This window comes from Onychostoma macrolepis, chromosome 20 (assembly GCF_012432095.1).
Source record: "Onychostoma macrolepis isolate SWU-2019 chromosome 20, ASM1243209v1, whole genome shotgun sequence".
Classification (NCBI taxonomy): domain Eukaryota; kingdom Metazoa; phylum Chordata; class Actinopteri; order Cypriniformes; family Cyprinidae; genus Onychostoma; species Onychostoma macrolepis.
In genome coordinates this window covers 7,274,357-7,301,815 of record NC_081174.1, presented here as the reverse complement: position 1 = coordinate 7,301,815, position 27,459 = coordinate 7,274,357, and the positions used below count along the sequence as shown (strand labels likewise).

The 27,459-nt window shown below is 38.1% G+C and overlaps 1 protein-coding gene across 1 annotated transcript; it reads left to right on the top strand.

Moving 5' to 3' along the window:
• The first annotated feature begins 3,416 nt into the window (after window positions 1–3,416).
• ylpm1 (YLP motif containing 1) lies at window positions 3,417–27,455 on the top strand. Its single transcript, XM_058755465.1, is given in 22 exon segments — window positions 3,417–4,245; window positions 5,386–5,586; window positions 8,951–9,148; window positions 9,478–10,046; window positions 10,133–12,023; window positions 12,026–12,240; window positions 12,347–12,473; window positions 12,589–12,745; window positions 12,826–12,915; window positions 13,000–13,162; window positions 13,360–13,517; window positions 14,088–14,242; window positions 14,324–14,386; window positions 14,710–14,829; window positions 14,918–15,094; window positions 15,233–15,316; window positions 15,439–15,522; window positions 15,626–15,706; window positions 22,329–22,380; window positions 24,910–25,034; window positions 25,310–25,490; window positions 25,830–27,455. Coding segments are annotated over 21 exon segments (5,388 nt in total). The 5' UTR covers window positions 3,417–3,714; the 3' UTR covers window positions 25,457–25,490; window positions 25,830–27,455.
• Window positions 27,456–27,459: the final 4 nt, after the last annotated feature.

Below are 27,459 nucleotides of genomic sequence, written 5' to 3'. Positions count from 1 at the left end.
TATGGTTACCCATACTCAATTTGTGCTCTGCATTTAACCCATCCTAAGTGCACACACACAGCAGTGAACGCACACAGCAGTGGGCAGCCATTTATGCTGCAGCGCCCGGGGAGCAGTTGGGGGTTCGGTGCCTTGCTCAAGTCGTGGTATTGAAGGTGGAAGAGAACGCTGTACATTCACTCCCCCCACTTATAATTCCTGCCGGACCTGAGACTCGAACTCGCAACCCTTGACTCTCTAACCATTAGGACACAACTTCCCCACGACTTAAAGCGCTCAGCCATTCTGAACAATATTACGCTAATGATATCAGCACAGTCTGAAATGTGACTATATAGAATGCAAATGATAGCTCTTAATGAATTTACAATCTTTGAGTTTTTACGTCTCACTCTAAAACTGTTATTCTGACACTTAGAGGACTGCATTTAATGATCACTTCGGTGGAACCTTCATGTAAATAATTGCACTTACTGCAGGTTTTTTTGTAGGGACTCTATAACTTGGCATCAGAAGTGGGATTTGAACTCATTCTATTCAGAGACCAAAAACCTCATGTCCTGAGAAGGTTGAAAGCACTTGAGTGCAGCACTCAATGCAGTTCTGACACCTAATGTTGCTTTCTTGTTAATCAGTCATAACAGCTCCCTTACGAAAAAGAAGTTTATTAAAGTGTGCTATTAGTATACTTCTTTTAAACTATAAAATAGGAAAGTATACTTTTAGTCTACTTTTTATGTACTTCTCAGAAATGGGCTTTATGTACTTCTCAGAAATATACTTAAAATGACATTTAAGTATACTTGACTTATACTTTGAAAAAGTCAAAATTTGAGCTATTGTGCTCCTAGAATCCATGTTTTCATTGTTATACGGTTGGGGGCGCTACTACACATCTTCTGTACAGAATTTTCAAAAAAACACAAGTGAAGAAGAAACCGAAACAACAGATGCTTCCACATGTAATCTAACACGATCATCTGACATAAAATAGCATCAAAACAGTGTAACATTATGGAATAAAATGTCGACCAATGAAGAGGTAATGATGGCTGTCAAGCTTTGGGGTGTTGATCAACTCCATCTACGTTTTGATAATCATTCTGAATCCAATTCATAGTCTTTTTTCAGCTTTTTGTTCAAAATGTTGTTTATTTCTTTATTTTTGATTCATGAAACTTACCCGTATTCAAGTGTTTATAAAAAAAAAAAATGCATGAAGTTAAAATAAAATGTTTTTATTTTACAAGCAGATACCCTGTTCTTTCTTTTGATGTTTTGTATGTTCAGATATTCATATAACAAAATATATACACATTAATAACTAAACAGGAACATAGTAGTACTTAAAGTATGATATAAAGTTCGCTCAAAGAATACTTACCAGTATACTTGCAGTATAAATCTACTAAACTAGTAGTTTACTGAGACTATACTTCAGGGTGCACTAAAGATGCTACTACAAGTATTTAATTAGTAAACTATCAGAATACCTATAAGTTCACTTTTAGTATAGTTGCAGTACAAGCTAAAAACTTTGATGTAAACTAGTTGTGTACTCAAAGTTTACTACTGTTATACTTAAAGTATAATTAAAGGAATACTTTTATATACTAGAAAGTGGGCCAATTTAGTCCCAAGGAGTATTAAAATAGTACACTTACAAGTACTAGTACACTGATATTTGTATACTTACTACATAAAGTATACTTAAAAATATACTTGAACTTTACTTAAGTATACTTAATAAAATAAACTTGAAGTATACTACTTTTTGGTAAGGGAGTGGAGCCTGCCTTATGGCAATGCAAATATGTAAAAAACATCTAGTCACTCTATAAATTATTTTGACACTTAGCAGCTTGCTTTTAATGATCACTTCAGTGGAGCCTTCAATATGACACTATGTAGAATGTAAATGATAGCATTTAATGCATTTACGTTTTTTTTTTTTTTTTTTTTAAGTTTTGGATTTTTGTCTGATTACTTGAAATGCTCATTACCTGAGAAGGTTGCAACACCTTGAGTCTGGTGCCTAACGTGTTAATGAGTCCAATCAGTAGAGCCTTCAGTATGGAATGACAATAGCACTTAATGCATTTACATTCTTTGAGGTTTCATTTCTTGTCTAGTCACTAGTGGGATTTTACCCCAGTCTGGCACCTTCTACCACTTGGCCATCCTGACACCTGATGCAAGTTATTTGATGATCTGTCCTATCAGCGTACCTTGTGTGTCGCATGCAAGTTATACATTTGCATACATGTACATTCTTATCTAGTCACTCTAAAAGCTAACTGTCGAGACTGGCATTTGAACCCACAGCTTCATCAAAGTCCAGAAACCTCATATCCTGAAAATGTTGATAATCCTTGAGACTGGCGCCTTAGACTACTTAGACAAAACTAATTCAGGGTTTTTTTTTGATGAGCCATCTTATCAGTGGAGACTGCCTTTTGGTTTGCATTCTTTTGAGTTTTGACTTTTTGTATAATTACTCAGAAGTGGGATTTGAAGCTACGCCTCCATTCTGAGACAAGAAGCCTGCACTGGACTCTTACTGTTTGAATTTTAAAGTACTTTTCAAAGCTGTTGCAATGTCGGGATTTATCTCCTGTGGTATACCACAGATTGTACCTTGAAAGGGACTTTGGGTATACAGAGTGTCCTTTACAAGAGGACAATAAGGCACACAGTTGGAAAAGGAAACAGAATGTATTGTGGTTGCTGTGCCAGCATGTTTACATCGCTGCATCAGAGCCTGGCTATGATTCTCTTCATGACGTAAATTGCTCTTACTGTCAGTTCCTTAATGGAAAATGTCACATGTATGCAGGAATTTTGGTCAGAAAATGCATCATTTTGTATTATATAGGCTATTTGTAAATGTATTATTTTGATACTGTCATGATTTTAATTCCAATGTACAGATTGCATTATTTTAACACCATCTCACAAAAGCTGCAGTACTTTGAACTGGTTTTGTTTTTGTAGTCTCTTACGTAACAAAAATATATGGGAATATACTGCAAAATACAATGCGATATATTACATTATACATTACCATATATGTGAAACTATAGTGCTTTTTTCAAATATAGTGGCAGTTAGATAATGCTGCAATACAAAGTTTTGAATAGCTGTGAAAATGTTTTGATTTTGCGGGGAAGGCCACTTCCTTTATTAGATATGACAACCAAATGACAACTAGACTCATCTTTCTTTACTCATGGTCTTGATAAACTGTGCTTCTTATGGTTTTCATTGACAACCAAATGTAAAAACAAAAATTTAAAGTGTATTACTTCAAATTTTAAGAATAGAATTCTCCTTGAGAAAAGCGTATCGCCGAACTAGTGCGACAGGTGGTGCTAATGCGCCTTGGCTGCCTTTCATGCGGAAGAGTAAAAGAAATGCGATGACGTATTACGCAAAGTGAGCGTCATGGTGACGTTCGGACGCAGTCGAGCACGCTCGCATGCAGACAGGCTCGTCGAGGAAATGGCATTCAAACAATAATTATGAATTTAAACGTCTTGTTTTCTGCACATCTGTAAAGATAGATAAGTTTTTAAAACTTTCATATAATAGTTGGAGCCCGTGCTAATAACTGTGATCCTATTTGCAAAAAGTAGTAGCGATAGGTACAAAGTAACCGGCTTTATGCGATCAGGCGGCTAGGCCTCTCCTGGCCCGCAGTGTCTCGGTTCAAGCATGCATCCCTCCTGGGGCGCATACGGAGGTGGACACCAGCCTCCTCCACACTTCGGCCCGCGGCCTCATCAGTTTAGGGGAGCTCAGCCTCCAGCAGCAGCAGCAGCAGCAACAGCAGCGGCGGCAGGAGGATTTGGAGGGTATGGCGCTCCGTCATTACCAGCGTCGTCAAATTTTTCTAGTTTACACGAACAGCATTTACAGCAAATGCAGCAGTTGCAGCAGCTCCATCAGAAGCAGCTGCAGTCGGTGCTGCATCACTCCGGCAACGCCAGCGGCGGCGGCGGTGGCGGCGGGCCTCCGTACTGGCAGACAGGCCCCAACAACTTTCAAGATCCGTCAGCTCTGAGAGGTCCTGCTGGCCCGCCTCAACCTCAACCTCAGCCTCCGCCGCCAGAAGTGAAACCTCCAGCTCCCGAGCCTTCATCTTCCTCACCTGCAGTGAAGACCCCAGCTCCAGCACCACAGGTTAGCGAAGCCAGTGCATCGATGGCGGATGAAAAGCCCGACTTTTCGTCGATGTCTCTGCAGGCAAGCTTCTGTGGCATGGTTTATTATTAATCTCATGTTGTTGCATTAATACAGTCACTTCTTATGCAGCACATTATATCTCCAGCTTTTATAGATCACGATAATACAGTATAATTTACATATTTCTTATTAACATAATTCATATGTCATCAGTTGGGATTTCCTTAAATTACTGGATGTCATGCCCCTGCTGTGATAGATCATACTCCATCTAAAACTAATTAGTATATAGCATACCTTTTATATGGCTTTATATTAGCTATCTACATTTGTTCTTTGATTTGTCAAAAAAATTTGAAACAAACAAACAAAAAAAAAAACACTTGCTCACAAATTGATTTGCAGTGAATGGGTGCCGACAGAATGAGAGTCCAGAGAGCTAATCCACATAACTCATGTTCATCAGTTAACGTCTTGTAAAGTGAAAAGCTTTGTTTTTGTTAGGAAATAATTCCATCAGTTAAGATCTTTAATACATTGCTTCTGGCAAAAATGTGAGTAATGGTTTCAAGTTAAAACACCTATTACAAAACATGCAGCTTTTCACGTCAAAAGATGTTAAATAAAGCAGCCACAGTTTGCCTGCTTTCACTATTCCTTAAAAGTATGTAGTCTTGAAGTGTGTAGCAGAAGAGTAGGCAAGTGTTGGAGCACGCTTCTTTCATAATTGTCTTTTGAACTGCGCTATTGCATAGTTACGTGAATCCTTTCACTGTAAACTGGCCTGTCCGTTATCATATCATAGTTAACGTCCTCATATACACACTCCCCTTTTCAGTAAATTTAATTTACGCTACAATTATTCCTTCCATATTGTAGAGAAAATCAGTAGCTTGTTGATCGGTTCATAAAAAAAAATATATATATTTTTTTTCTTGCTTGAAATCAGAACTGTGGGAGAGATAAGTGTTGTACAAATCACTTTTTTTATTATTTTAAATTAAATTTTGTACATTTTATTTGAACAAGTTAGCTTCTTTGCCTGTTTGTTCAGATTCAAAAATGGTCACACTGCAATTGTATGGTTTCAGTATTATTGTCATTGTTGTATTGTAATATCATGTGATTCTTATTTGAATTCAAGGAATATGGTTAGTCAAACATTATAGAAATATTTGTAGCATTTGTATTTGTGTACAGGAGCAGCAGGAATATTGGTATCAGCAGCACCGTCAAAATTTGCAGAAGCTGAAAAATGAGAAGGCTAAGCAGAATCAAAATTCATCTAATGGAAGCAATGCTCCTGCTCCACCGCCTCCAGTTGAGCCCCCAAAGAGCACCCCTCCACCCCCACCTCCCAAAGAAGAACCCCCTCCTCCCCCACCACCAGAGGAATCGAAGGTGATTTTTTTTTTAATCAATCAACATTTATTGGCCAAGTATGCATAACATACATGGAATTTTCTGCCGGTATGAGGCACACACACACACAAAAACCCACTTAAAATATTACATGAGAAAAATAATAATAAATTACATGATAAAATTTAGAGTCATTTTGGCTACTGGAAAAAAGCTATTCTGAAATCTGGTAGTTCTCGTTTTAACCAGACTATAACGCCTTCCAGAAGGTGAAAGTCTAAAAAGATTGAATGCAGGATTTAAAGGATCATGGACAATCCTCTGAGCCCGTTTCTTAACCCATGACAAGTACAAATCTTGAAGGGAGGGTAAATCAGTCCCAATAATGCGTTCTGCCATTCTCACTACTCTCTGAAGCCTAAACTTATCCCGCTGAGTAGCAGAGCCGTACCAAACAGTAAATGAAGAACACAGGGCCGATACAATCATAGCCCTGTAGAATTTGCACATAGTTCCACTTGACAGATAGTACTTTTTTTAATTGACGGAGGAAGTACATCCTCTGCTGTGCTTTCTTAACCACACGTATAACATTGTTCTCCCGCTTCAGATCACTACAGAAGGTAGTGCCAGGAAACTTATAAGAATCAGTGCTACTTACTGTACACCCATTGATTTTTTTTTTTTTTTTTTTTTTTAATGGAGCAAAACAGGTAGAATTCTTTGTAAAAATTAATAATCATCTCTACAGTCTTGCCGATGTTTAAGTGCAAGTTATTACGACCGCACCATGAGACAGTCTGATCCACCTCCTGCCTGTATGCTGACTCATCTCCATCATGGATATGGATTGTAGTGTAATCAGCAAATTTTTAAATATTGACCGTAGAATCTGAGGAAGCACAGTCATTCATATAAATGGAAAATAACAATGGGTAAAGCACACACCCTTGAGGGGCACCAATACTGAGGGTACTTATTCTAGATGTAAATACCCCCAGTTTTTTTGCTGCACACTGTCAATGAGAAAATTGATGGTCCAGCTGCAAATATTACTTGGCACAGAAAGCTTTCTTAGTCTGACATTAAGAATGTCTGGTATAATAGGATTGAAAGCTGTACTAAAATCTACAAAAAGAATACGTGCATAAGAACCTGGAGTATCTAAATGTTTCAAAATAAAATACAGTCCCATATTCAGCGCATCTTCCACAGACGTATTAGGCCTGTATGCAAACTGGAATGAATCCAGCAGTGAGCCAATGATGGCCTTCAAATGAATTATTACCAGCCTCTCAAAACATTTCTGAGTTTAAAGCGACTGGTCTTTAATCGTTTAGGCTTGAGATGTGAACTTTCTTGGGAACAGGTATAATAACAGAACGCTTGCTGGAACCTTACTCAGTTTTAATGATTTATTAAAAATCTGAGCAAAAATAGGGGCCAGCTGGTCTGCACAACATTTCAGAGAAGGAGACACTTTATCAGGCCCGGAAGCTTTCCTTATATTCTGACCTTTAAAAAGCCTAACCAGAGTCCTTAGCTGAAAAACCTTTTACCAGCTTCTCAGAATAAAGTCTTTTGGCAGTTTTAATCTCTCTTGTTAAGATGTTTCTAGCTTTGTTATATAACACCCTATCTCCATGTCTGTAAGCTGCCTTTTTATCCTTCCTTAACCCTCTGGTGCTCCTTATTTGGGAGTCACACTTGTGATCTTCACCTAAAATTTAACCCCTCCCCCCCAGTAAAATCAATGTAACATTTTTGTTTAATAGTATTTTTTTCTTTTGTATTTTGAGAGAATTAATATTTATGCAATAATTATGATCAAACTTTCCCATTGAAAATAATAATTAAAAAAATATATATTTTTTCTATTACTTTTCAATTATGGCAGTATTTAATCTTAAAATAGAGCTAATGCCTTTAAAATCCAATTTTTTAAGCCAGATTAGTGCCATCTGGTGACAGTAAAATAAGACAAAATCCGCAGTTCCATGGTTTAGCCTGTAGATTCCTACATAGCTCTATATAAAAGGCCTATAAATTCTCTATTTATTTTTAGACATAAATACTTATTTTTATTAAGTTGTGGGTTTGGATATATATTTAGACCTTTTCAAAGACAACTTTTTGTGAAGGTTTAGATTTTTTTTTTTTGGTTTGAAATGTTGATTTAAAGCATCTGTTTTTGAATTACTACTACAGTCAAACCTGAACACAGAGAAAGCATTTTGTTACACAAAATATTAAAATTCTATATGGTAATAACCATACCAATTCATTTGAATGTGTATATTTGTGAATGTGTGTGTGTGAGTGAGTGAGAGTGGATGTGTCTGTTTTGCACTCTTGATGTTTCAGAGTGTAACCCTTCCTTGTTGTCCACTTTTTTTTACTGTATTGTAGTTTAATTATTGCTTTTAGTTTATATATTTGCTGTGTTAGTCACACCAGTTCATAGGTGTGTGTGTGAATGTGTGTACGCACGCACGCGTGTGTGTGAGTGGATGTGTTGGTTTTGCACTCTTGATGTTTTAGTTTTACCCCGTCATTGCTGTGTACTTTTTTTCTGCATTGTGGCAGATTTGTAAATTGTGTACACAAAAATTTGCTGCATTTTTGTGTTTTTGTCAATTTCCCATTCATTTCCTATGGTGGGTCATTTTTGACCGAAGAGCACAAGTTTTTTTACGAGCACTTAGCCTGCTCGAATCAAGCCATCAATTGTTGTGTGTGTTCACATTTCAAATGCCGTAAGTCACCAAGTTTCTTACCATTCTGATGAAGCTGTGATTTTTAGAAATTCAAAACAGAATTTTTTTTGGTCAAAAGTGACCGAAGAGCACCAGAGGGTTTTAAAGGTGCAGTATGTAAGATTGACAGCTAGAGGTTGAAATGGTTACTGCAATTCCGCCCCAGAACACACGTTTCAGAGTAGAATTACTGGCTATAGCATTATTTTTCAGAGAAACATGTAAACATAACATGTTTCCTAAATATCTACAAACATATTAACTATAACTATGTTATTTTTTGGCTTTAGAAGAGTCAAAAACTTACATACAGCACCTTTAACTGTCGTGATTTAGTAGAAAACCATGGTTTATCATTAGTAAATTTCTTACGAACAACAGAAGGAATACACCTATCTTTCTGAGTAATATATAGTGTTTTGTTCGTATGTTGTATGTACAGTAGTCAACGTTTGAAGTGGGTCAAAAAATTATCAAAGTTGTCCTAAAATGTGTTCTTGTATTAGGACAACTTTGATGAAAGGTTTTGAGCCACTTCAAATGTTGACTAGTGTGTATGTATTTATTTTCCTGTTCTGTACCTTTAAACATGTGATATCATATCAAATGATTATTCATATTTAATTGATTACTGATATTTACTACAGCCCAGTGGCATCACTGATACAGGAGACCCAGCTGAAGCAGCACGTCTTCAGCAGCTGCAGGCGGCAGCTGCCCATTGGCAGCATGTACAGCATCAAAGGGCCAGCATTCAGTACCAGGCACTGATGCAAGAGCATGCTCAACTACAGCAGGTCCTGCAACAGTACCAGCAGGTTATTCAACAGCCAGCGCATCTACAGGTACAATTTCTTTGTTCTATTAAAGGTGCTGTATGTAGGATTTTGACTCTACTAAAGCATAAAAATACCATAATATGTTTGCAGATATTTAAGAAACAGGCTAAGTTAACATACTTGTTTATTTGAAAAACAATTCTACAGTCAGTTATTCTCCTTTGAAAATATGCATTCCGGCCCGGAATGTCTGTGTTTGTTATGGTTTGTGAAACTCAGTGGTTCTCAATTTGCGTGGTTAGTTTAGAAAATATTTTGGTATAGAGCAAAAACATAAGAAAAAGCACCAAAATAACAATATCATTTTATTATGGTTGTTTAATTATATCCACCAGACAATGCCGTTGGAGATGCAATTGCAACACTATGAAATGCAACAACAGCGATTTTCTCCCTTGTACCAAGAGTGGGACAGGCACTTTAATTTGTGGTTAGAACAGTTTCAGTCATATCCACACAAAGACCAGCTACATGATTATGAAGCCCAGTGGAGACAATGGCAAGAGCAAATGAATTCAACTTCTGCTCATCTGCAAGAGAGAATCACATCTCTAAGAGCTATGCAGCATCAGTATGGTACAGCTCCTTCATATGGGAGCATGATGGGACCATACGGGCAGCATCGACTCCCTGGACCAGATGGAAACATGCATTTAGCCAACCCAGGGCTTCCGTCTATGCCTCCACCAGTTAACATGGATGCCATGCCAGGACATTCACCACAGGTCCCACCACCATCTGGACCGGTTATTCCACAGAAGCCATCACCTGCAGAACATTTCCCATCTTCTGGGTCAAATTCTATCTCTGAAACAGGTAAAACTGGTGGACCACCTGGACTAGGGGTTCGTCCTCCTGGACCTCCTGGGCCCCCTGGGCCTCGTGGAAGATTTGATGTACCAAGGTAATGCATTTAGAAGAATCAGGATTGTACACTAACATATTTTTCAGGAGCTAGATTACTGATTTTTCATATATTTTCTTTTTCAGGTTTGAAGGTCCTAGAGGCCCACGGTTTGAACAGCTACACCAGCAACGATTTAGTGCACCACCTAGATTTGACGCTGGTCAGCGATTTAACCGACCTCCCAGAGGTAATCCTCCTCACCCTGGGCCTCCAGCAAGACCCGAGTACCCCCCTAGGCAGAATGCACCTACACGATTTGAAAGACCCCCTGTACCTCCTCAGCAACCAGGGTATGGAGCGCAATCCAGTCATGTCCCTGGCGTTCAAATAAAGCAACCATCAGCAAAACCTGATGCACCACCAGTTGCCCCATCTCAAATGGGCCCAGAAAAAAACAAAAATGGTCAAGATCAAAATATCAAAAAAGATGGGACTTCCACTGGTCCGTCACTGACAGATGACATATTGGACTCAGTGGATGGATTTTTTATTCAGAGTGGACCCATTCCTCAAACTAAGGATAATACATCTGACAATACTATTGCTGATACTGCAAAGCAGGATAAGTTAAAAGAAGATACTACTAAACCTTCCCTACCTACAGAAAGTCCAAACACCGCCAACAAAAACTCTCAGAAGCCAAGCTCACAACCAACAATGTCTAAAACCAACAATGTTATTAACGGGCCACCACAACAAGTGAAGCCTCCTCAAAACAATAAGTTTAAATCTGATACACCTAAGGAGGCCCCTAGGGGGCCACATGTGATGAATCAAACAGGTCCACCGCAGGTAGCCCGAGGAAGGGGGAGGGGCCAAGTGCCAGTGGCTCTCAGAGGCAGGGGCCGTGCTCGTGGCCGAGGACAATACGGAGGACAAATGGTTGATCCCAACTGTCAGAGAGAAATTATGTCAGAGGATCCCTATGACCGTGAGCAACCAGATGACATAACGCATGGAAAGGACCAGGATTCGGCTTGGAGAGACCCCTCTTTGGAAGGTCCTGGAGAAATGGATGACCAGGAGGCACCCCATGAGATGTGGCATCCAGAGGAGGAACACTTCCCGGAAGAGTACTATGAAGTGCCTATAGAGAGAAGACCTCCAGTGGGTCACAGGGAGCACCCAGAGAGCACTCATCCAGATGAAAACTGGGAAGAAGAACCACAAGAATACTGGGAAGAAGATGATCCATACTGGACAGAGAGAAGACCTCCCATGCATGCTAGACCTCCTTTTCCTCCAGGTGGCCCCAGAAGACCCCCTTTTCATCCTCGATTTATGCTTCATGGTCCAAGGCGCCCCCCTCCTCCTGGTCTCCCACATGGACCTCCTCACATGGGACCACGCGGGGTAATGGGACCACGGTTCAGACGTGGTCTTGGACCATGGGGACCACCCCCACCCCGCCATGACATGATGGAGCGAGACATAAGACGGCCACCAGCACCTCATGAAATCTTAGCAAGGGAACCAGCTGGTCCTCTTGAATATGAAGAAGAAATGGACCGAGAACCTGGATGGGCTCATCCTCGTGGGAGAGGGCTGAGACGTCCTCCTATGACTCCCCATGAAATGGAGATTAGAAGACCTCCCATGAGACCTCCAATACCAAGGGAGAGGTGGCATGGCCCTCCACCCCATGAAGAAGAAAATTATGAGGAGGAATACCCATATGGTGCAGAGGATGATACGTACAGAAGGCCAACTCGTGAGTATCAAGATTATGAACAAGACGATGAGTATTACGGTTCACGTGAGGAATGGGGCAGGGAGCAACTTGACCAAGACTATCCACCACGTCACCCCCCAGAGCACATTAGAGAGGATCATTGGTTAGAGGGAAGAGAAAGGTCATTCCCATATGATGATGAAAATCGTTATAGAGAGGAGCGAAGAGGACCACCTTATCAAGAACGTGACAGGGAGCCTCCTTATCACTCTCGTTCTGATTGGGAAAGGAGCCCACCTCCACCCCACCCCCACCAGAGAGAGCTTACTCTCATCCAGTTGGTGAAACGGAGCCCCATTATGAACATAACCCAGAGCAGCTAGCTGGCCTGCCCGCACCTCAAACCCTGGATACTCCACTTGAGCAGTGTTCACCTAGTGCAAATAAAACTGTACTTGCTCTTTCTCAAAGGCAGCATGAGATCATTCTCAAAGCTGCCCAGGAGTTGAAAATGATAAGGTAAAAGGAGTTCTCATCAGTGTATCATTAATTAAACAACATTCAAGTCATATAGTCCAACTGGCTGAGGTTAAAATATTAACTTGGGTGACATGTTTGCTCATAGAGAGCTCCAGGAAAGCAAGAAGGTTTTGGGAGAAGCTTCGAACAGTGAGTCAGCCGGGTTGACTTCAGAACTTCCCCCTGGAATTCTTGGATTAGAAATTCCACCTGAAGTTAAAAGTGCTCTGCAGGTATGCCAACCTTGAGTTTCAAATTATGCTCCTTGATTCAGAAACTAATCTCCAATATTGCAAGAGTATGTTATTGAAAAACTACTGATTGCTTGACCATTTCTTTTTCTTAAAGGCTTCCAATTTATTGTCAGAACCGGGACAGACTAATCAGCCTTTGGAAGGTGGTTTGCCCCCTTCAAATCAATCTACAGGCTTCCTTCATTCTTCTTCAGCTCCTGCCCCTACAGCCTCATTCATTGCTAAAACAGTGGACTATGGGCATGGCCGTGGTCAGTACACGTTCTACCTCTCAACTGGTTTGATTCTAAATGTATTTAGACAAACTACATTTGGGTTTTTTATTGAGCAGATGCTGGTTCAACAGTGGAAAGGATTTCTTATGGAGAGAGGATTGTGTTGAGGCCTGCTCCATCGCCATCAGAGCGATCTTATGAGAAAGGTTGGTTCTGTTCTGTGAATACGAAGGATCGCTGTGTTGGTTTATTTTAATTCACATCTGTGATCAACCTCTTTCCTTCATTAGAATTGCTTGGCCACAGAGACCCATATTATGACCGAAGAAGTGACCCATATGGTGGTCCCAGAGATTATGACAGGGATTGGGAGAGAGATTCGTACAGGGAGAAGCCACATCTGGATTATGAGAGAGACCGATATGAAAGGGACCGTTTCTTACGAGAAGAACGGTAAGTACTTCCAGACCATACGGCGGCATCCTTTTTCACAGTTGCATATGTTATGAGTTTTATGCCCATATTTCTTAATTTACTGGTAAACATTTCCTTATCTACATCAGAATTTCTGTGAAAAGCACCAATTTGGAATGGAAAAAAGTCTGGGGGCATATATTTGAAATGTTGTATTTTTGTATATCTGGTTTCAGACCTTCACTTGGGCCTCGTCCCGGACACAGAGACAGAGAAAGAGATCACCCAAGCCGCTCAAGCAGGGATCGTGAGGTTTATAACCGAACGAGCTATGACAGGTCTTCCTATGAAAGGAGTCTTGAGCATTATGACCATGGATCCTCAAGCTATGGTAGTAAGTGAATTATAAAAGAATCAATCTCTTCATTTTTAAAGTAGTGCTGTGAAACGATTAATCGCATTCAAAATAAACGTTTTTTTTTTTTTTTGTATACATAATGTATGTGTACTGTGTAAATTTATTATGTGTATATATAAATACACACACATTTTGGATTTGCGATTAATCGTTTGACAGCACTATTTTAAAGTTGATGCAGTATTTAAAGTTTTTTTTTAAATTTAAAAATACTTCCTTCTATTCTATCTTTACTGCAACTCTTCTGTAAGAACTCTACTGCTGATTATACTATGTCTTAAACAATCTTTGTTTGTTTGAACAACCTGACCAACTCAACACAGCAACATTGGCTCGAGAACATTTGTTTGTCTAACCAAAGGTGTTTGGGGAAACCTGTTTGAAAACACTTTTTGGTAAAGCTAGTGGCACAGAAATTACACGCTTAGAAGAGTCCTGTTCACACAAGCCAATTCAAAATTGAATACAGTTTACCATAAATAACTGAGTTATTGTTAAGCTTGAAAAGTTAAGAAATGTGTAAAGATGCCTGTATTTCTTACCCAGGTGATCGGAGGAGCTATCCAGATGAGCGCCCTCCACCACCCACATCATTGCCCCCTTCTGCTCCTGTTGCGCCCCCTCGTGTGGAGAAGAAACCAGAGACAAAGAATGCTGAAGACATTCTCAAACCGCCAGGTCGCTCAGCTCGACCTGACAGGGTATGCTACAATTTTCTTCTGAATCTCCTTCTTGAATAATCATCTTCTGAATACCATACTCACCGTTTTCTTCCTTTTCAGATTGTGGTCATCATGCGTGGGTTACCTGGAAGTGGCAAAAGTCATGTTGCAAAACTTATTAGGGTAATATGCTTTGTTTTGTCTCCTTATTTGCTGCTGAGCTTAACGTTCATGTTATTTTTCTTAAACATGTTGGCCTCAGCTGTTCCTGATGGTAAACTTGGCATATATACTCTTGTAGAAACAAACCTCATCCTTGAGGGTGGACAAGGGAGTTTCTTTAATGTGTTTATTATTGTTAAACTGTATGTGTTTTTCAGCTATAAACATGCTAACGCACAAAATCAAGCATGAATAGCTTGAAATGCTTGAGATGAGATGCTCTGAGCCGAAGAGACTGCATATAACCAAAAACTTGTTAATCTAATATTTTCTATTTGATATAGGATAAAGAGGTTGAATGCGGTGGTGCACCACCCAGAGTTCTTGGTCTAGATGACTATTTCATGACTGAAGTGGAAAAAGTTGAGAAGGATCCTGATTCTGGGAAACGCGTCAAGACCAAGGTTTGATCTGTTCGTCATTCATTTCAAATGAGAAATCCACTCACTTCCTTCAACTGATCGTGCTAAGCTTTCTGACCATCTTCGTCAGGTTCTTGAATATGAATATGAACCAGAAATGGAAGATACTTATCGAAGCAGCATGTTGAAGACTTTCAAGAAAACACTGGATGATGGATTTTTCCCCTTCATAATCCTGGATGCCATCAATGATAAAGTGAAGTACTTTGACCAGTTCTGGAGTGCTGCTAAGACAAAAGGGTTTGAGGTGAGCTTCCTTGGCATCTCACGTAAATTTAGATAGTTGCTTGGAATGAATGGCAAGGCTAGTCATATCTGTAGAGCAACTTTATGCTTTTTATCTCTACCTAACTGTAGTATAACTATTTTTTTTTTTTATTCTCAGGTGTACTTGGCTGAAATCACTACTGATCACCAAACATGTGCAAAGAGAAACATACATGGACGAACACTAAAGGATGTTACAAAGGTAGTTTCTTTAACTTGATTTGCATTTAGAGTTTGAGCCTGCCATTTTTGTTCCGTTGATCAGCAGAATTATATGACGTAACTGTTCAGAAGCCTGGCTAATAATATGTTTGTTGCACACAGCTGGCCAATGGCTGGGAATCTGCACCACCCCATATGGTTCGACTAGATATCAGGTCTCTACTGCAGGACGCTGCGATTGAAGATGTAAGTGTCTTGATGACACCCATTATGTTCATTAAAAGAATTGTAAATGTTTTTCTTTATGCTGATTTCGTTCTCATAGTAACACAAAGTGCTTTTGTGATAGGTGGAGATGGAAGACTTCAACCCATCTGAAGAAGAACCTAAATCTGAAGTGAAACAGGAAGATGACGACGAGACTGATCTGGTAGGACCTCTCTTTTCATGCATGCTGCTTTCATTTAATAATTGAAACTGTGATTTTGTAGTTACTTTAAACGTGTCCCAGTTTTTCAACAAAACAAGGTAAGTATTCTAAGCGTGCATCAAAGTCACAGGATACTCTTTCTCAATCCAAGTTGACAAAAGTGAAACAAATAAAAGAAAAATATATATTTCTGTGACTGGGCTCTCTGGGGCTATTTGGTATAATTGCAATCCATGTTCTTATTATGGATTATTAAATGTTTTCACAATCAAACATATTGGCAACAGCAAACGTCACTAAAGGCAGTGACTTGATTTTCTTTGAAGTGCTTGATCACATTTTGCTGAAGTCTTTAAATACCCTGTAATTGCATATGTAGTGGATAATATCTGTACATTTGTCCTCAATTTTCATATTAATGGATCTAAACATTTTAGCAAATTAAAATTTACTTCCTATACATTTGAGACTTAAAATATATGTTTTCAAAATGTCTTTTTTTTTTTTTTTTTTTTTGTAAACAGCAGTTTTTGTAACAGGTGAACCATTAGAGTCAAATTTATGAATTAGGATCAACTTTATTAGAATGGACTGTAGTATAAAGTCTTCCTGAATATATTTGTTTATTTTGCTTTTGAGAAGCCTCCAAATTGAACTCAAACAGTGGTATGGCTGCACTTGAATGTAGTTTTGAGTAGCTTTTAATTATATACAAGTCAGCTTTTGTGTGCTTTATTCTAGATGGATACAAGAATGTCTCTTTATTTAGCTGTTTTGTCTTCATCTTATTTTATTTAGCTGAATATTAAACAGCATCACTATTACTGACATTCACACAGAAGCACACCAAAATGGTATGTCTTGCCTGAATTCTAATTGAGTTCTAATATGGACCTTTTATCATGGGACTTGAATTTGAATGCAAGACTTCCTGAAAGCTTCTCAGTTTTGTCTTGCAGGAAGCTCTTCACAAGTCTTATCTTTTTGGCTTATAATAAAACAAAGTGTGAAGGCCTAAACCAAATAACCACCGTGTCAGGAAAACCAACCTGCCTGTTGTTCATAAAATATCAGTAAAATATAAATGATAAAGGCAGCAGAATTGCTTGCCGAAGCCGGATTTCTGTTTGTTCTTTGATCATTGCTAGCTTTACTTGGGGTTAATGAGTTGGAATTACAGTAAACATGTAGTAACGGTGTAATGCAGTTATAGAATATTGTGTAAAAAAAAAAAAAGCAAGGAAGCTCTTACATAAGCTGTTAAGATGAACTTTAACAGATGTTGGTCTGTCTTGGCATTATAGATTGGGGATGAAGTTGAACTGAGCGGTGGCCAAATTAGGAACACTAAGCTTTTCTAAATTAAAAAACAAACAAACATTATTTTAGTCTGTTTTAGACAGCATGACTCATGTTGTTTAACATAATTCACATTACATTTTGAAAAAGGTCATGCAAACTTAAGCATTTTTAGAAAGTTGATCCTTTTACACATTCAAGACAAATAATTAATAGTTTCTTTGTCCATAATATCCAACATGACATTATAACATAACATCCAGCTTTGGGACCATCTATTTGTTCTTTGATGTCTTGCTAAAATTAAGCCGACAGACTTTGTAAACTAAGATGAAAAGTGAGAATTTCAGAATATGACTTGGTTTGGCATCTGAATGAAGCCTGGCTTTGAAATTACAGGCCAAAGCACACAGTGTTTATCATTGCAGCTGCCAAACACAAGAATTCAGCTACCATTACTATTTTCATAATTTGTTTTTATAAAAATATCTTTGTTTTAGTCTCAACACATTGGCATATCATTCCTCTTTACCGGTGTCGGTAAGCAGTCATGTAAACCTTCAAAAAGACTTTTATTTCTGTGCTATTTTCAGTACTCCTTACTTTTCACAGATAACACTGATTATATATTAAATTTAAAACACCTGGGATGTTAGAGACAATTGTTGATCTTTGTAAAACACTAGATCTCTAACAACCTGGCTGTTCAGTTCAATACTTTGTAACAGTAATTCAGATATTTAAAAATATCGGAAATCCGTGTATGTGTACATATATGCGCTTACAAAATATGCAGTATTCATGTTAACTATATATATATATATATATATATATATATATATTTTTTTTTTTTTTATTCAGTGATTTAAATTGTTTATGGTGCTGGGTCAATTATGCCCTTTTACAAATTGATATGACCCTTTTATGATCACACAAACATCACATGGGACATTAATGTTCAAGGGTGTTTTGAGTGTTCACACTCTTATCAAAGAGAGCATATATATACAGTGAGGAAAATAAGTATTTGAACACCCTGCTATTTTGCAAGTTCTCCCACTTAGAAATCATGGAGGGTCTGAAATTGTCATCGTGGGTGCATGTCCACTGTGAGAGACATAATCTAAAAAAAAATCCAGAAATCACAATGTATGATTTTTAACTATTTATTTGTATGATACAGCTGCAAATAAGTATTTGAACACCTGAGAAAATCAATGTTAATATTTGGTACAGTAGCCTTTGTTTGCAATTACAGAGGTCAAAGCGTTTCCTGTAGTTTTTCACCAGGTTTGCACACACTGCAGGAGGGATTTTGGCCCACTCCTCCACACAGATCTTCTCTAGATCAGTCAGGTTTCTGGCCTGTCGCTGAGAAACACGGAGTTTGAGCTCCCTCAAAGATTCTCTATTGGGTTTAGGTCTGGAGACTGGCTAGGCCACGCCAGAACCTTGATATGCTTCTTACAGAGCCACTCCTTGGTTATCCTGGCTGTGTGCTTGGTCATTGTCATGTTGGAAGACCCAGCCTCGACCCATCTTCAATGCTCTAACTGAGGGAAGGAGGTTGTTCCCCAAAATCTCGCAATACATGGCCCCGGTCATCCTCTCCTTAATACAGTGCAGTCGCCCTGTCCCATGTGCAGAAAAACACCCCAAAGCATGATGCTACCACCCCATGCTTCACAGTAGGGATGGTGTTCTTGGGATGGTACTCATCATTCTTCTTCCTCCAAACACGTTTAGTGGAATTATGACCAAAAGTTCTATTTTGGTCTCATCTGACCACATGACTTTCTCCCATGACTCCTCTGGATCATCCAAATGGTCATTGGCAAACTTAAGTCGGGCCTGGACATGTGCTGGTTTAAGCAGGGGAACCTTCCGTGCCATGCATGATTTCAAACCATGACGTCTTAGTGTATTACCAACAGTAACCTTGGAAGCGGTGGTCCCAGCTCTTTTCAGGTCATTGACCAGCTCCTCCCGTGTAGTTCTGGGCTGATTTCTCACCTTTCTTAGGATCATTGAGACCCCACGGTGAGATCTTGCATGGAGCCCCAGTCCGAGGAGATTGACAGTCATGTTTAGCTTCTTCCATTTTCTAATGATTGCTCCAACAGTGGACCTTTTTCACCAAGCTGCTTGGCAATTTCCCGTAGCCCTTTCCAGCCTTGTGGAGGTGTACAATTTTGTCTCTAGTGTCTTTGGACAGCTCTTTGGTCTTGGCCATGTTAGTAGTTGGATTCTTACTGATTGTATGGGGTGGACAGGTGTCTTTATGCAGCTAACGACCTCAAACAGGTGCATCTAATTTAGGATAATAAATGGAGTGGAGGTGGACATTTTAAAGGCAGACTAACAGGTCTTTGAGGGTCAGAATTCTAGCTGATAGACAGGTGTTCAAATACTTATTTGCAGCTGTATCATACAAATAAATAGTTAAAAAATCATACATTGTGATTTCTGGATTTTTTTTTTAGATTATGTCTCTCACAGTGGACATGCACCTACGATGACAATTTCAGACCCCTCCATGATTTCTAAGTGGGAGAACTTGCAAAATAGCAGGGTGTTCAAATACTTATTTTCCTCACTGTATATAGCTTCAAACTTTGTCATGATTGTTTGCAACTTTTTTTGTGTATGTGTATCTTAGTAGTTATATAGTTCTAAATCTATCTGAAATCTGACTGTCTATTCTTGCAATCTGTGCTTTGTAGCAAAAATTTGTGTTTGTAAAAGCTTGAAAATATTTAAAGGGGTCATGAACTGCCTCTGTTTTTTGATTTTGTATTGTTCTCTGAAGTCCACTTATAATGTTATCAAGATTTCTACATCCAAAAATATAATTTAGATTTAATAGGCTATTTTCTGTCCTTTTTTTGAATAGGAGTGGTGAATTGTAAACGCCCTCTGCTATTATTGGATGAACCTTGTGTGTTTCACAGCCTACATCCTTCACAGATGGACGCTGCTGTGATTTAGGTTAAAACTGCATAAATATGGAGTCAGTGCATATCAAACAATCTGTTTTACAGACAAAGCAATAGAGACAGAGCGACATGTGTCATAATCTAAAAAATACGCCCACCGGGGGGAAAACAATCCAACCCTCTCCATGGACTTGTCATTTTTGACTTACAACAAAAAACTGAAAAATGTCTAAAAGCTGCTATGTGACAAGGTGTACAGCAAACAAACTAAAAAAAACAAAAACCCAGAACTACATTTTTTTTTATAAGCTCTCGACCCCAAAAAACTAGTGTTGTGGGCGTGGCCTAAATGCGCTCTGTTTTTATAGTGACCACGCAATGAAAACAGTTACTCACACTTGTTTTGTAACATTACTGTCGGATCCAATATAGTCGTCACAGCATCGTCTTTTGGTTTCAATCTTTCTGAAAATCCTGCGTCGTATTGTGCCTTGTTTGTAAACGAGTCCGTGGTAAAATTAAGTGAACAATGGACCTAGTTCATAGTGACGCGGTCTGGATCTTCATTTAAAAATAGTTAATCCACTTTTTCCTAACATTGGGATCAGAAGGAAGGCAGTGCAAATACTGTTTTTCCACAACTTGGCACTGCACAGCGTCTTTATCGTTTGATTTCTGCATAGACCTGCGTTCGCCTCTCTCTTAAACGCTACATGTGCGAATCGGTGGGCGGGGTTAAATAGGCAGTGATGTCGAAGCAGGCATTAATCTTCTTCTTCTACCTAACTACATAATACTACTATTGTTAGAAATTGCAACAAAATTAAAATAGAAATATAAACTTTTGAACTGCGTGTTTCGTCTGGTCAGAGGAGAACTGGCCCCCCGACTGAGCCTGGTTTCTCCCAAGGTTTTTTTTTTCTCCATTCTGTCTCAGAGGGAGTTTTGGTTCCTTGCCGCTGTCACCTCTGGCTTGCTCAGTTGGGGACACTTAATTTCTAGCGATTATCGCCGATTTGATTGCACAGATACTATTTAAACTAAACTGAGCTAGACAATGACATCTCTGAATTCAATAATGAAATGCCTTTAACTGAAAATTGAGTGTTTAATCTTATCATTATACATTACTGACACTCTATCCTCCAATTTGATACTGTTAAGTGCTTTGACACAATTTGTATTGTTAAAAGCGCTATATAAATAAAGGTGACTTGACTTGACTTCTGCGGAAGCAGTGCTTATCCACACTGTTACATCGTAGAGTAGAACATTCCACAAGCTGATGTTTTGTCAGACTGGCTTCAATATAAGCTGTTTTTGGACTAACGACAAAGTTTTGAGTTCTGAAACTTGTTTTTATAGCCTCTTTTATAGACCTCTTACATGTCAAAATATCAAGGAGATTTTGGTTTCTCAGTTCATGACACCTTTAATTCTACTTAAATAGAAATATCGTAAACCTTGGATATAATTCTATATGCAATAGGAAATAGAATGCATTAAGACAAAACACATTAATATTTGTGCATTAGTAACATTAAAATCTCTTTGGCTTGTGTACTATCACAAACATTTAATGTGGCTTCGGTGTAGATGACTTTATACCAAAGTTTTGTGTAATTTTCTTTTTTTGCGTAAACTAATACTGATCCCTTAAATTTTAATTAAAAGATGAGTAGTTACATTTTAGTTAGTTTTCCATTTACAAATTTGATTTTAGTTAAGTGAGTTTTACGGATTTGTACATTATATCTATCATTTCTCTATCAATTGAATGTAAATTCCCAGTTCAAAAATTAAAAATGACTATTTTTATATATTTGTCATTTATGAAAGGTTGATGTTTCTCAATCCAAAGATCCAGTGTTAACATGATTTCTCTAGGGCAGGACTGAGAAATTCTCTTGAAGGTTGGCAGAGAAGAATAATTTTATATTTATAAGTGGACTCTGTTTCAGTCTTGAGTATTTCCTGTGCATTGTGCTGTTGGCTTTTTGTCTTATCGCATAGTTACCAATTTCAGCTGCAAAAAAACAAAAGTGTCTTGGCTTTGTGATTTTACTATAAAATTGTGTGACGTAGTCAATTTAGTAGGAATCTGGTTCATATACACTTCATAGTGTATTAAAATATGCATGATCTTCTGTATTCAGTAGACATTTCCTTTTCCTGAATAAGGACTGTTTATCAGTTGTTGAGAGCTTGTTGTTGCCTCTGTGACCTTATTAATGATCTCTTTTTCAAGCTTATTCTCTCATCATCCAAAGCATCATCATTGCTCCCCAGCCCCTATTCTGTCCCTGTCCTCCCTCTGTCACGCTATCTGTCCCCTCTGTCTCTCATCACCTGAAGATTAACCGTTGGAGTGTCTCTCTGTAATATAGGGATACCTTCCGAAAAGCAAATGGGAGATGGACACATCAGAAGCAAAGCTTGGTGGGTATTTATTTGTAATTTACACAATATTCATAGCAGTATATGTATCTACTGTATGTTGTTGTTATTTTTAATACACTATATATGGTGGTTGTCTTTAAGGGTGTGTTCACACTTGTAGTTCTGTTCATTTGGTCCGGACCAAAAAGGAAATTATACATTTGGTCCTGGTCCGCTTAGCGTTCACACTGGCATTTTTGACAGTGAACCTAAAGATACCAAACCTAAAAGGAATAGAGATATGTTCACAACCTGATTGGTCGGGTTGAATGAAGTATATTTTGTGACGGAACTCATGACATCGACGCTTTAAGTCGAATACACCTATTGCCGTCTGCTGGACAATGCGCACTCATTGTTGCATGTGTATGATTTTATTTTCACCACCTGCGAACTCACAAAGAGCTCATAAAAGGCACTTTACCTCCTTGTTGCTCCATGTTTGCCTTCTGCTTATTTTGTTTTGGATACACCGCTTGTTCCCTTCGTGAAATCTTGTCATTACTTCCTGTTTTTGGTTCGTTTAGAAGTATTTGGTCCGTGTTGCATTCATATTTCATTCGAATTGCGCCAGAGTTTGTTTGGAAGCAGACCGAGACCCATCTTTTTAGCGGTCTCGGTCCGCTTGTTTGGTGCGCACTGGGTTCGGATGGCAGCGTTCACACTTACTCAAATGAACCGCACTAACAGAGCAGTCACACCAGAGTTCGTTTTAATCGGACCAAATATGAAAAGTGTGAACACACCCTAATATAATTGTTTTTAATATTTGGTGTCGTCATATAGGTAATCTTTTTCATTCTTTTTCCTGGGTTGATTAGTCTTTGATAGTTCAATAACTGCTTTTCCATCTGTGAGAATCGTGTCATGCTTTAAATCACCTGAAACTATTTTCTTTTTGCTCTCAGACAGTTAAAGGAAATGGTTTACCCAAGAATGAAAATTAATGAATGAAAGATATAAATGAGTTTATTTCTTCATTGGAACAGATTTGGAGAAATGTAGCATTACATCACTTGCTCACCAATGGATCCTCTGCAGTGAATGGGTGCCGTCAGAATGAGAGTCCAAACAGCTGATAAAAACATCACAATAATGCTTGCTGATAACACACTTATCATTTAGATGTTTTTAACTAAACCGTTGCTTTCAGCTAAAAAAGGAGTCCTCTATCCATAATATTATTATCACCAGTAAAAAAATGTTGTTTATGTGACAACAGTGTGCTATAAAGACAAACGGTTTTCCTTTGCATTTTGCATACAGGCAATAACGTTTTTGAAATGATCCCTGTCCACTCGTCACCTTTTTCACAAATTTGCATTTTTGTAGTTTACTCGCGTAATAACGGTATCATTTTCAACAGCTTGCACTTTGGAACACATTTTTAAAAGTTGTTGTGTAAATGAATGGCAAAAAACAGGGTTTCCGCGGGTCTTAGTCTTAAATTAAGTTGTATCAACTTTAAGGCCTTAAGTCTTAAGTTGTACAAGAAAGTCTTAATTATGATTTCAAGAGGTCTTAAATTTTGGGACGAAAAGACCAGAATTGCGATATGGCTGAATGTGACGATTAAACTTCGAAAGGCTATGATTTCATGAAATAAACATGAGCGCTGCATGTTCAAAGTCTGGTGCTGTGCTGCTTTGTGTTCTTCTGCTACCGCGGAAACCAAATGCCATTGCTACCAAATGCTCCACCTGCTGGCAGAGATTGAATGAGCATTTTCAAACTGTTGTTTTGTTCAGAGTTCAGACCAATGCAGAAATCGCCCCATGTTTTTACCCTGCAAACACGCAGAGTTTTAAATGTGAACTGGTGGATCGATAAGACGACAATGCATAATAAAAATCTAAACGGTTATGTTATTTAATTGATGTAGTAATTTACTGATAATAATTGTTTAAATTAATAAATACTTTTGACTCATCCATTTTCTTAAAAATGGTTTAAAGGCTGAAATGTAAAGTTTATCACTTTATAAAACTCTGTTTTTGTGAAAACTTGTATCTGAACTGTAAATTATGCTTTTTACAGTAATTTTACAGTTTAATATGGTACTATAGACATTGCCCCTTAATTTTATTTGTGCAGGTCTTAAAAAAAAATGTCTTAAATTTGAGCTTAAAAATCCTGCAGAAACCCTGAAAAACACCAGTTTACAATTTTTAGTTGATAACGGTGTCTTGTAAATGCCCTTTTATTATTATTATGGTTTTATCAGCTGTTTGGGCTTTTGATTCTGACAGCACCCATTCATTGCAAAGGATGTATTGGTGAGCAAGTAAAGTTGTGAGTACATGAAAGTTTGTGTAAATGTCAGAAGTGTGGCTGGTTTAAAAAAACGCTAACCCAGCGCAGTGTGAAAAGCCCTTGAAACCGCACATGATGTATGTCTTCGTACAGCTGTCGATCGTAATGCAATAATAGCTTTTATCATATTAGTATGTGACTTGCCAGGTTTTAGTAAATAAGTGTTCATCAGATCTAGAATCGGTGATGACTTTAGATGCTGCTTTGTCCTTCCAGACAAACTGGATGGTCTGGCTGGTGGAGGCAAGAGAAAACGAGAAACTGATCTGTCTGGCATGGAGGACTTCCTTCAGCTGCCCGATGACTATGCCAGTCGCATGTCTGAACCTGGCAAAAAGAGGGTAATGTGCTGCACATATTTCATATAGTAGCTTTGAATTACTGTTTATAGTCACCTGTTCAGTTTTTTTGAATGTTCTGAGAATTGCAGATTGAGACCCCTCTTTTGAAAAGGCTTGAATAGTTGGTCTGTATTTTTTTTTTTTGTTGTTGTTGTTGGTCTGAACGAGACTCTCGCTAGTTGGTGAATTAATCTGAAATTTGAATAGCTCTTCTTTGGGGAGGGTCGTGATTTTAAACAAACACTTTTTGCTCATTAAACTTGCTGATCTTCCAGGTGCGCTGGGCTGATCTCGAAGAGAAGAAGGATGCCGACAGAAAACGCGCGATTGGTTTTGTAGTCGGTCAGACAGACTGGGAGAAAATCACGGATGAGAGTGGCCAGCTTGCTCAAAGAGCTCTTAACCGCACCAAGTATTTTTAGGAGATTTTGTAATGACATTTGTACAGCATTTATGGTAAGTTTCTAATAATTCAGCTCTTTTGATTAGCCAAGATTGATGCAGATAGAAAGCTAGAGACACAAATTTTATTATCTGTTTTGCTAAGTTTTAGATCATGTTTTCTATCAGCTTACTCATTTACATCTTAAGCTGTTTAAGAATGTTTTAGGTATAGATTCCAAAAAAAAAAAATTATTTTGCAGTTATTTCTGACGGAAAAAATGTAACCGTTTTAGATTGACTGGGCCTTATTCAATAGTTGTGTAGTAGTAAATGTGATCCACTGTCATTATACAAACACATTATTTAAATTCTCTCTTCATGTGTTTTTAACTAGTCATCTTCTTTTTCCAGGTCACCAGTTCATGAAATTCTTCATTTCCAAAGTGTACTGCCTGATGAAGAAAGAGCATCGTCTCTTCAGAAACTGGCGATTAGTTGTTGGTCGATCCCGTAGTACACGCAGTGGCCTTCGTATAATATCTGGTGTAATGTAAATCCTCTTTTTGTTTTATCCACAATTTTATTTTAATAGGTTAAGCATTTTGTGTGGTTTTGTAGCAGTGGTGCATTTGATTGTAGGCGATATCCTTTCTTTATTTTTATTCCATAGATCTAATGTGTTTGGGCCTGAAATATTCTTGTAGTTCACACACATGTACACACTCAATAAAGCTTACTAAAAAGTCTCATAAAACAATCATTTTTCACTTTGTTGCTATTAAAAATCTGTCTGTTATGCTGAATTGTGAAACTTTGGTTTGGTGGCTAAGCTGTAATTAAAGATTTGAAAGAAACTCTTCAGATTGACACAAGACGCATGACTTGCTTACAAAATAGTTTACTGGTTTCTCATGTGGCAACATATTGAATGACAGGTCTGTTCCATTGGTTGTTTTATTGGCCTGCTTATTATTTGGATTGCCACATAAGTTGCCAGGAAACATGGGCATGAATTTTGCATAAAATACATATGATTTAAGCAGAGTTTGGCTTGACCAGTGCTTTGTGTCATGAAACCTCCCTATTTGTATTTATATATTTTAGTAACATTACACACGTGACCCCGAAAACCTTTTTATATCTAAATGCTGCAGTTTAAACGAGCTTCTTGTCTGATTTTTGATGAGCAATTGTTCATTATACTAAGAGCCAGAAATATGCTTTATTAATAACAGTTCAATATGCAGTTATATGTATTCTGACATAAACCTCATTGGTTGGAATATGTAATGCATTTGTTAAGGCTTTAGCAGTGATATTTGGGTTCTTTAATGAATGCACACTGGGTATTAGTGCACTTGTATTATCAAGTGGTCCACCCAACAGTGATGTTCATTAAATGCTCATAAAAAAAACTTTCAACATATATTCAGACACAAATACGAATGAGATGCCTTTAAAGGTAAGTGTGAACAAACTGTGCAATCCATGACAAATTTACAATCTATGAATCTATTATTTAGGTGTTTTATTTGAGTGTTTCATCAGTATTTATTGGGTGCTTTAATTTATTTCATTTTCTGGCAGTTAATGGATTAATTACATGATTACAAACACTTTTATTGGCAATTTGAGGACTTGTGGATTGTGATATAGTTCACTCAAAAAAATAAAAATAAACAACACTAGTTGCTCTATTGGGCTTCTCCTTTGCAACACAGTTTAAGTGAAAAATGAATTGACGTCTACACCTAAAACAGGTTATACATTAGGGATTTTCTTCTAGAGCTGGAATGAAATTCAGGAGTTGTAGGACTACTGCTTTGTGGTACTTTTGTTGTCTTTGGAGCTTGACAATCAATGGCTTCTGTCTGTTATTTCAAAGAAAATAGTTTTGCAAAGAAGAAAGTATCAGATATGGTTTAGGAGCAATGTGTGGGTGACTGATTTTGGGTGAACTATTCATTGACAGTTCAACTGCTCCCTCTTGAGTATAAATATGTAATATCCATCCTGTTCAAAATTGATAATGTACAGTCGG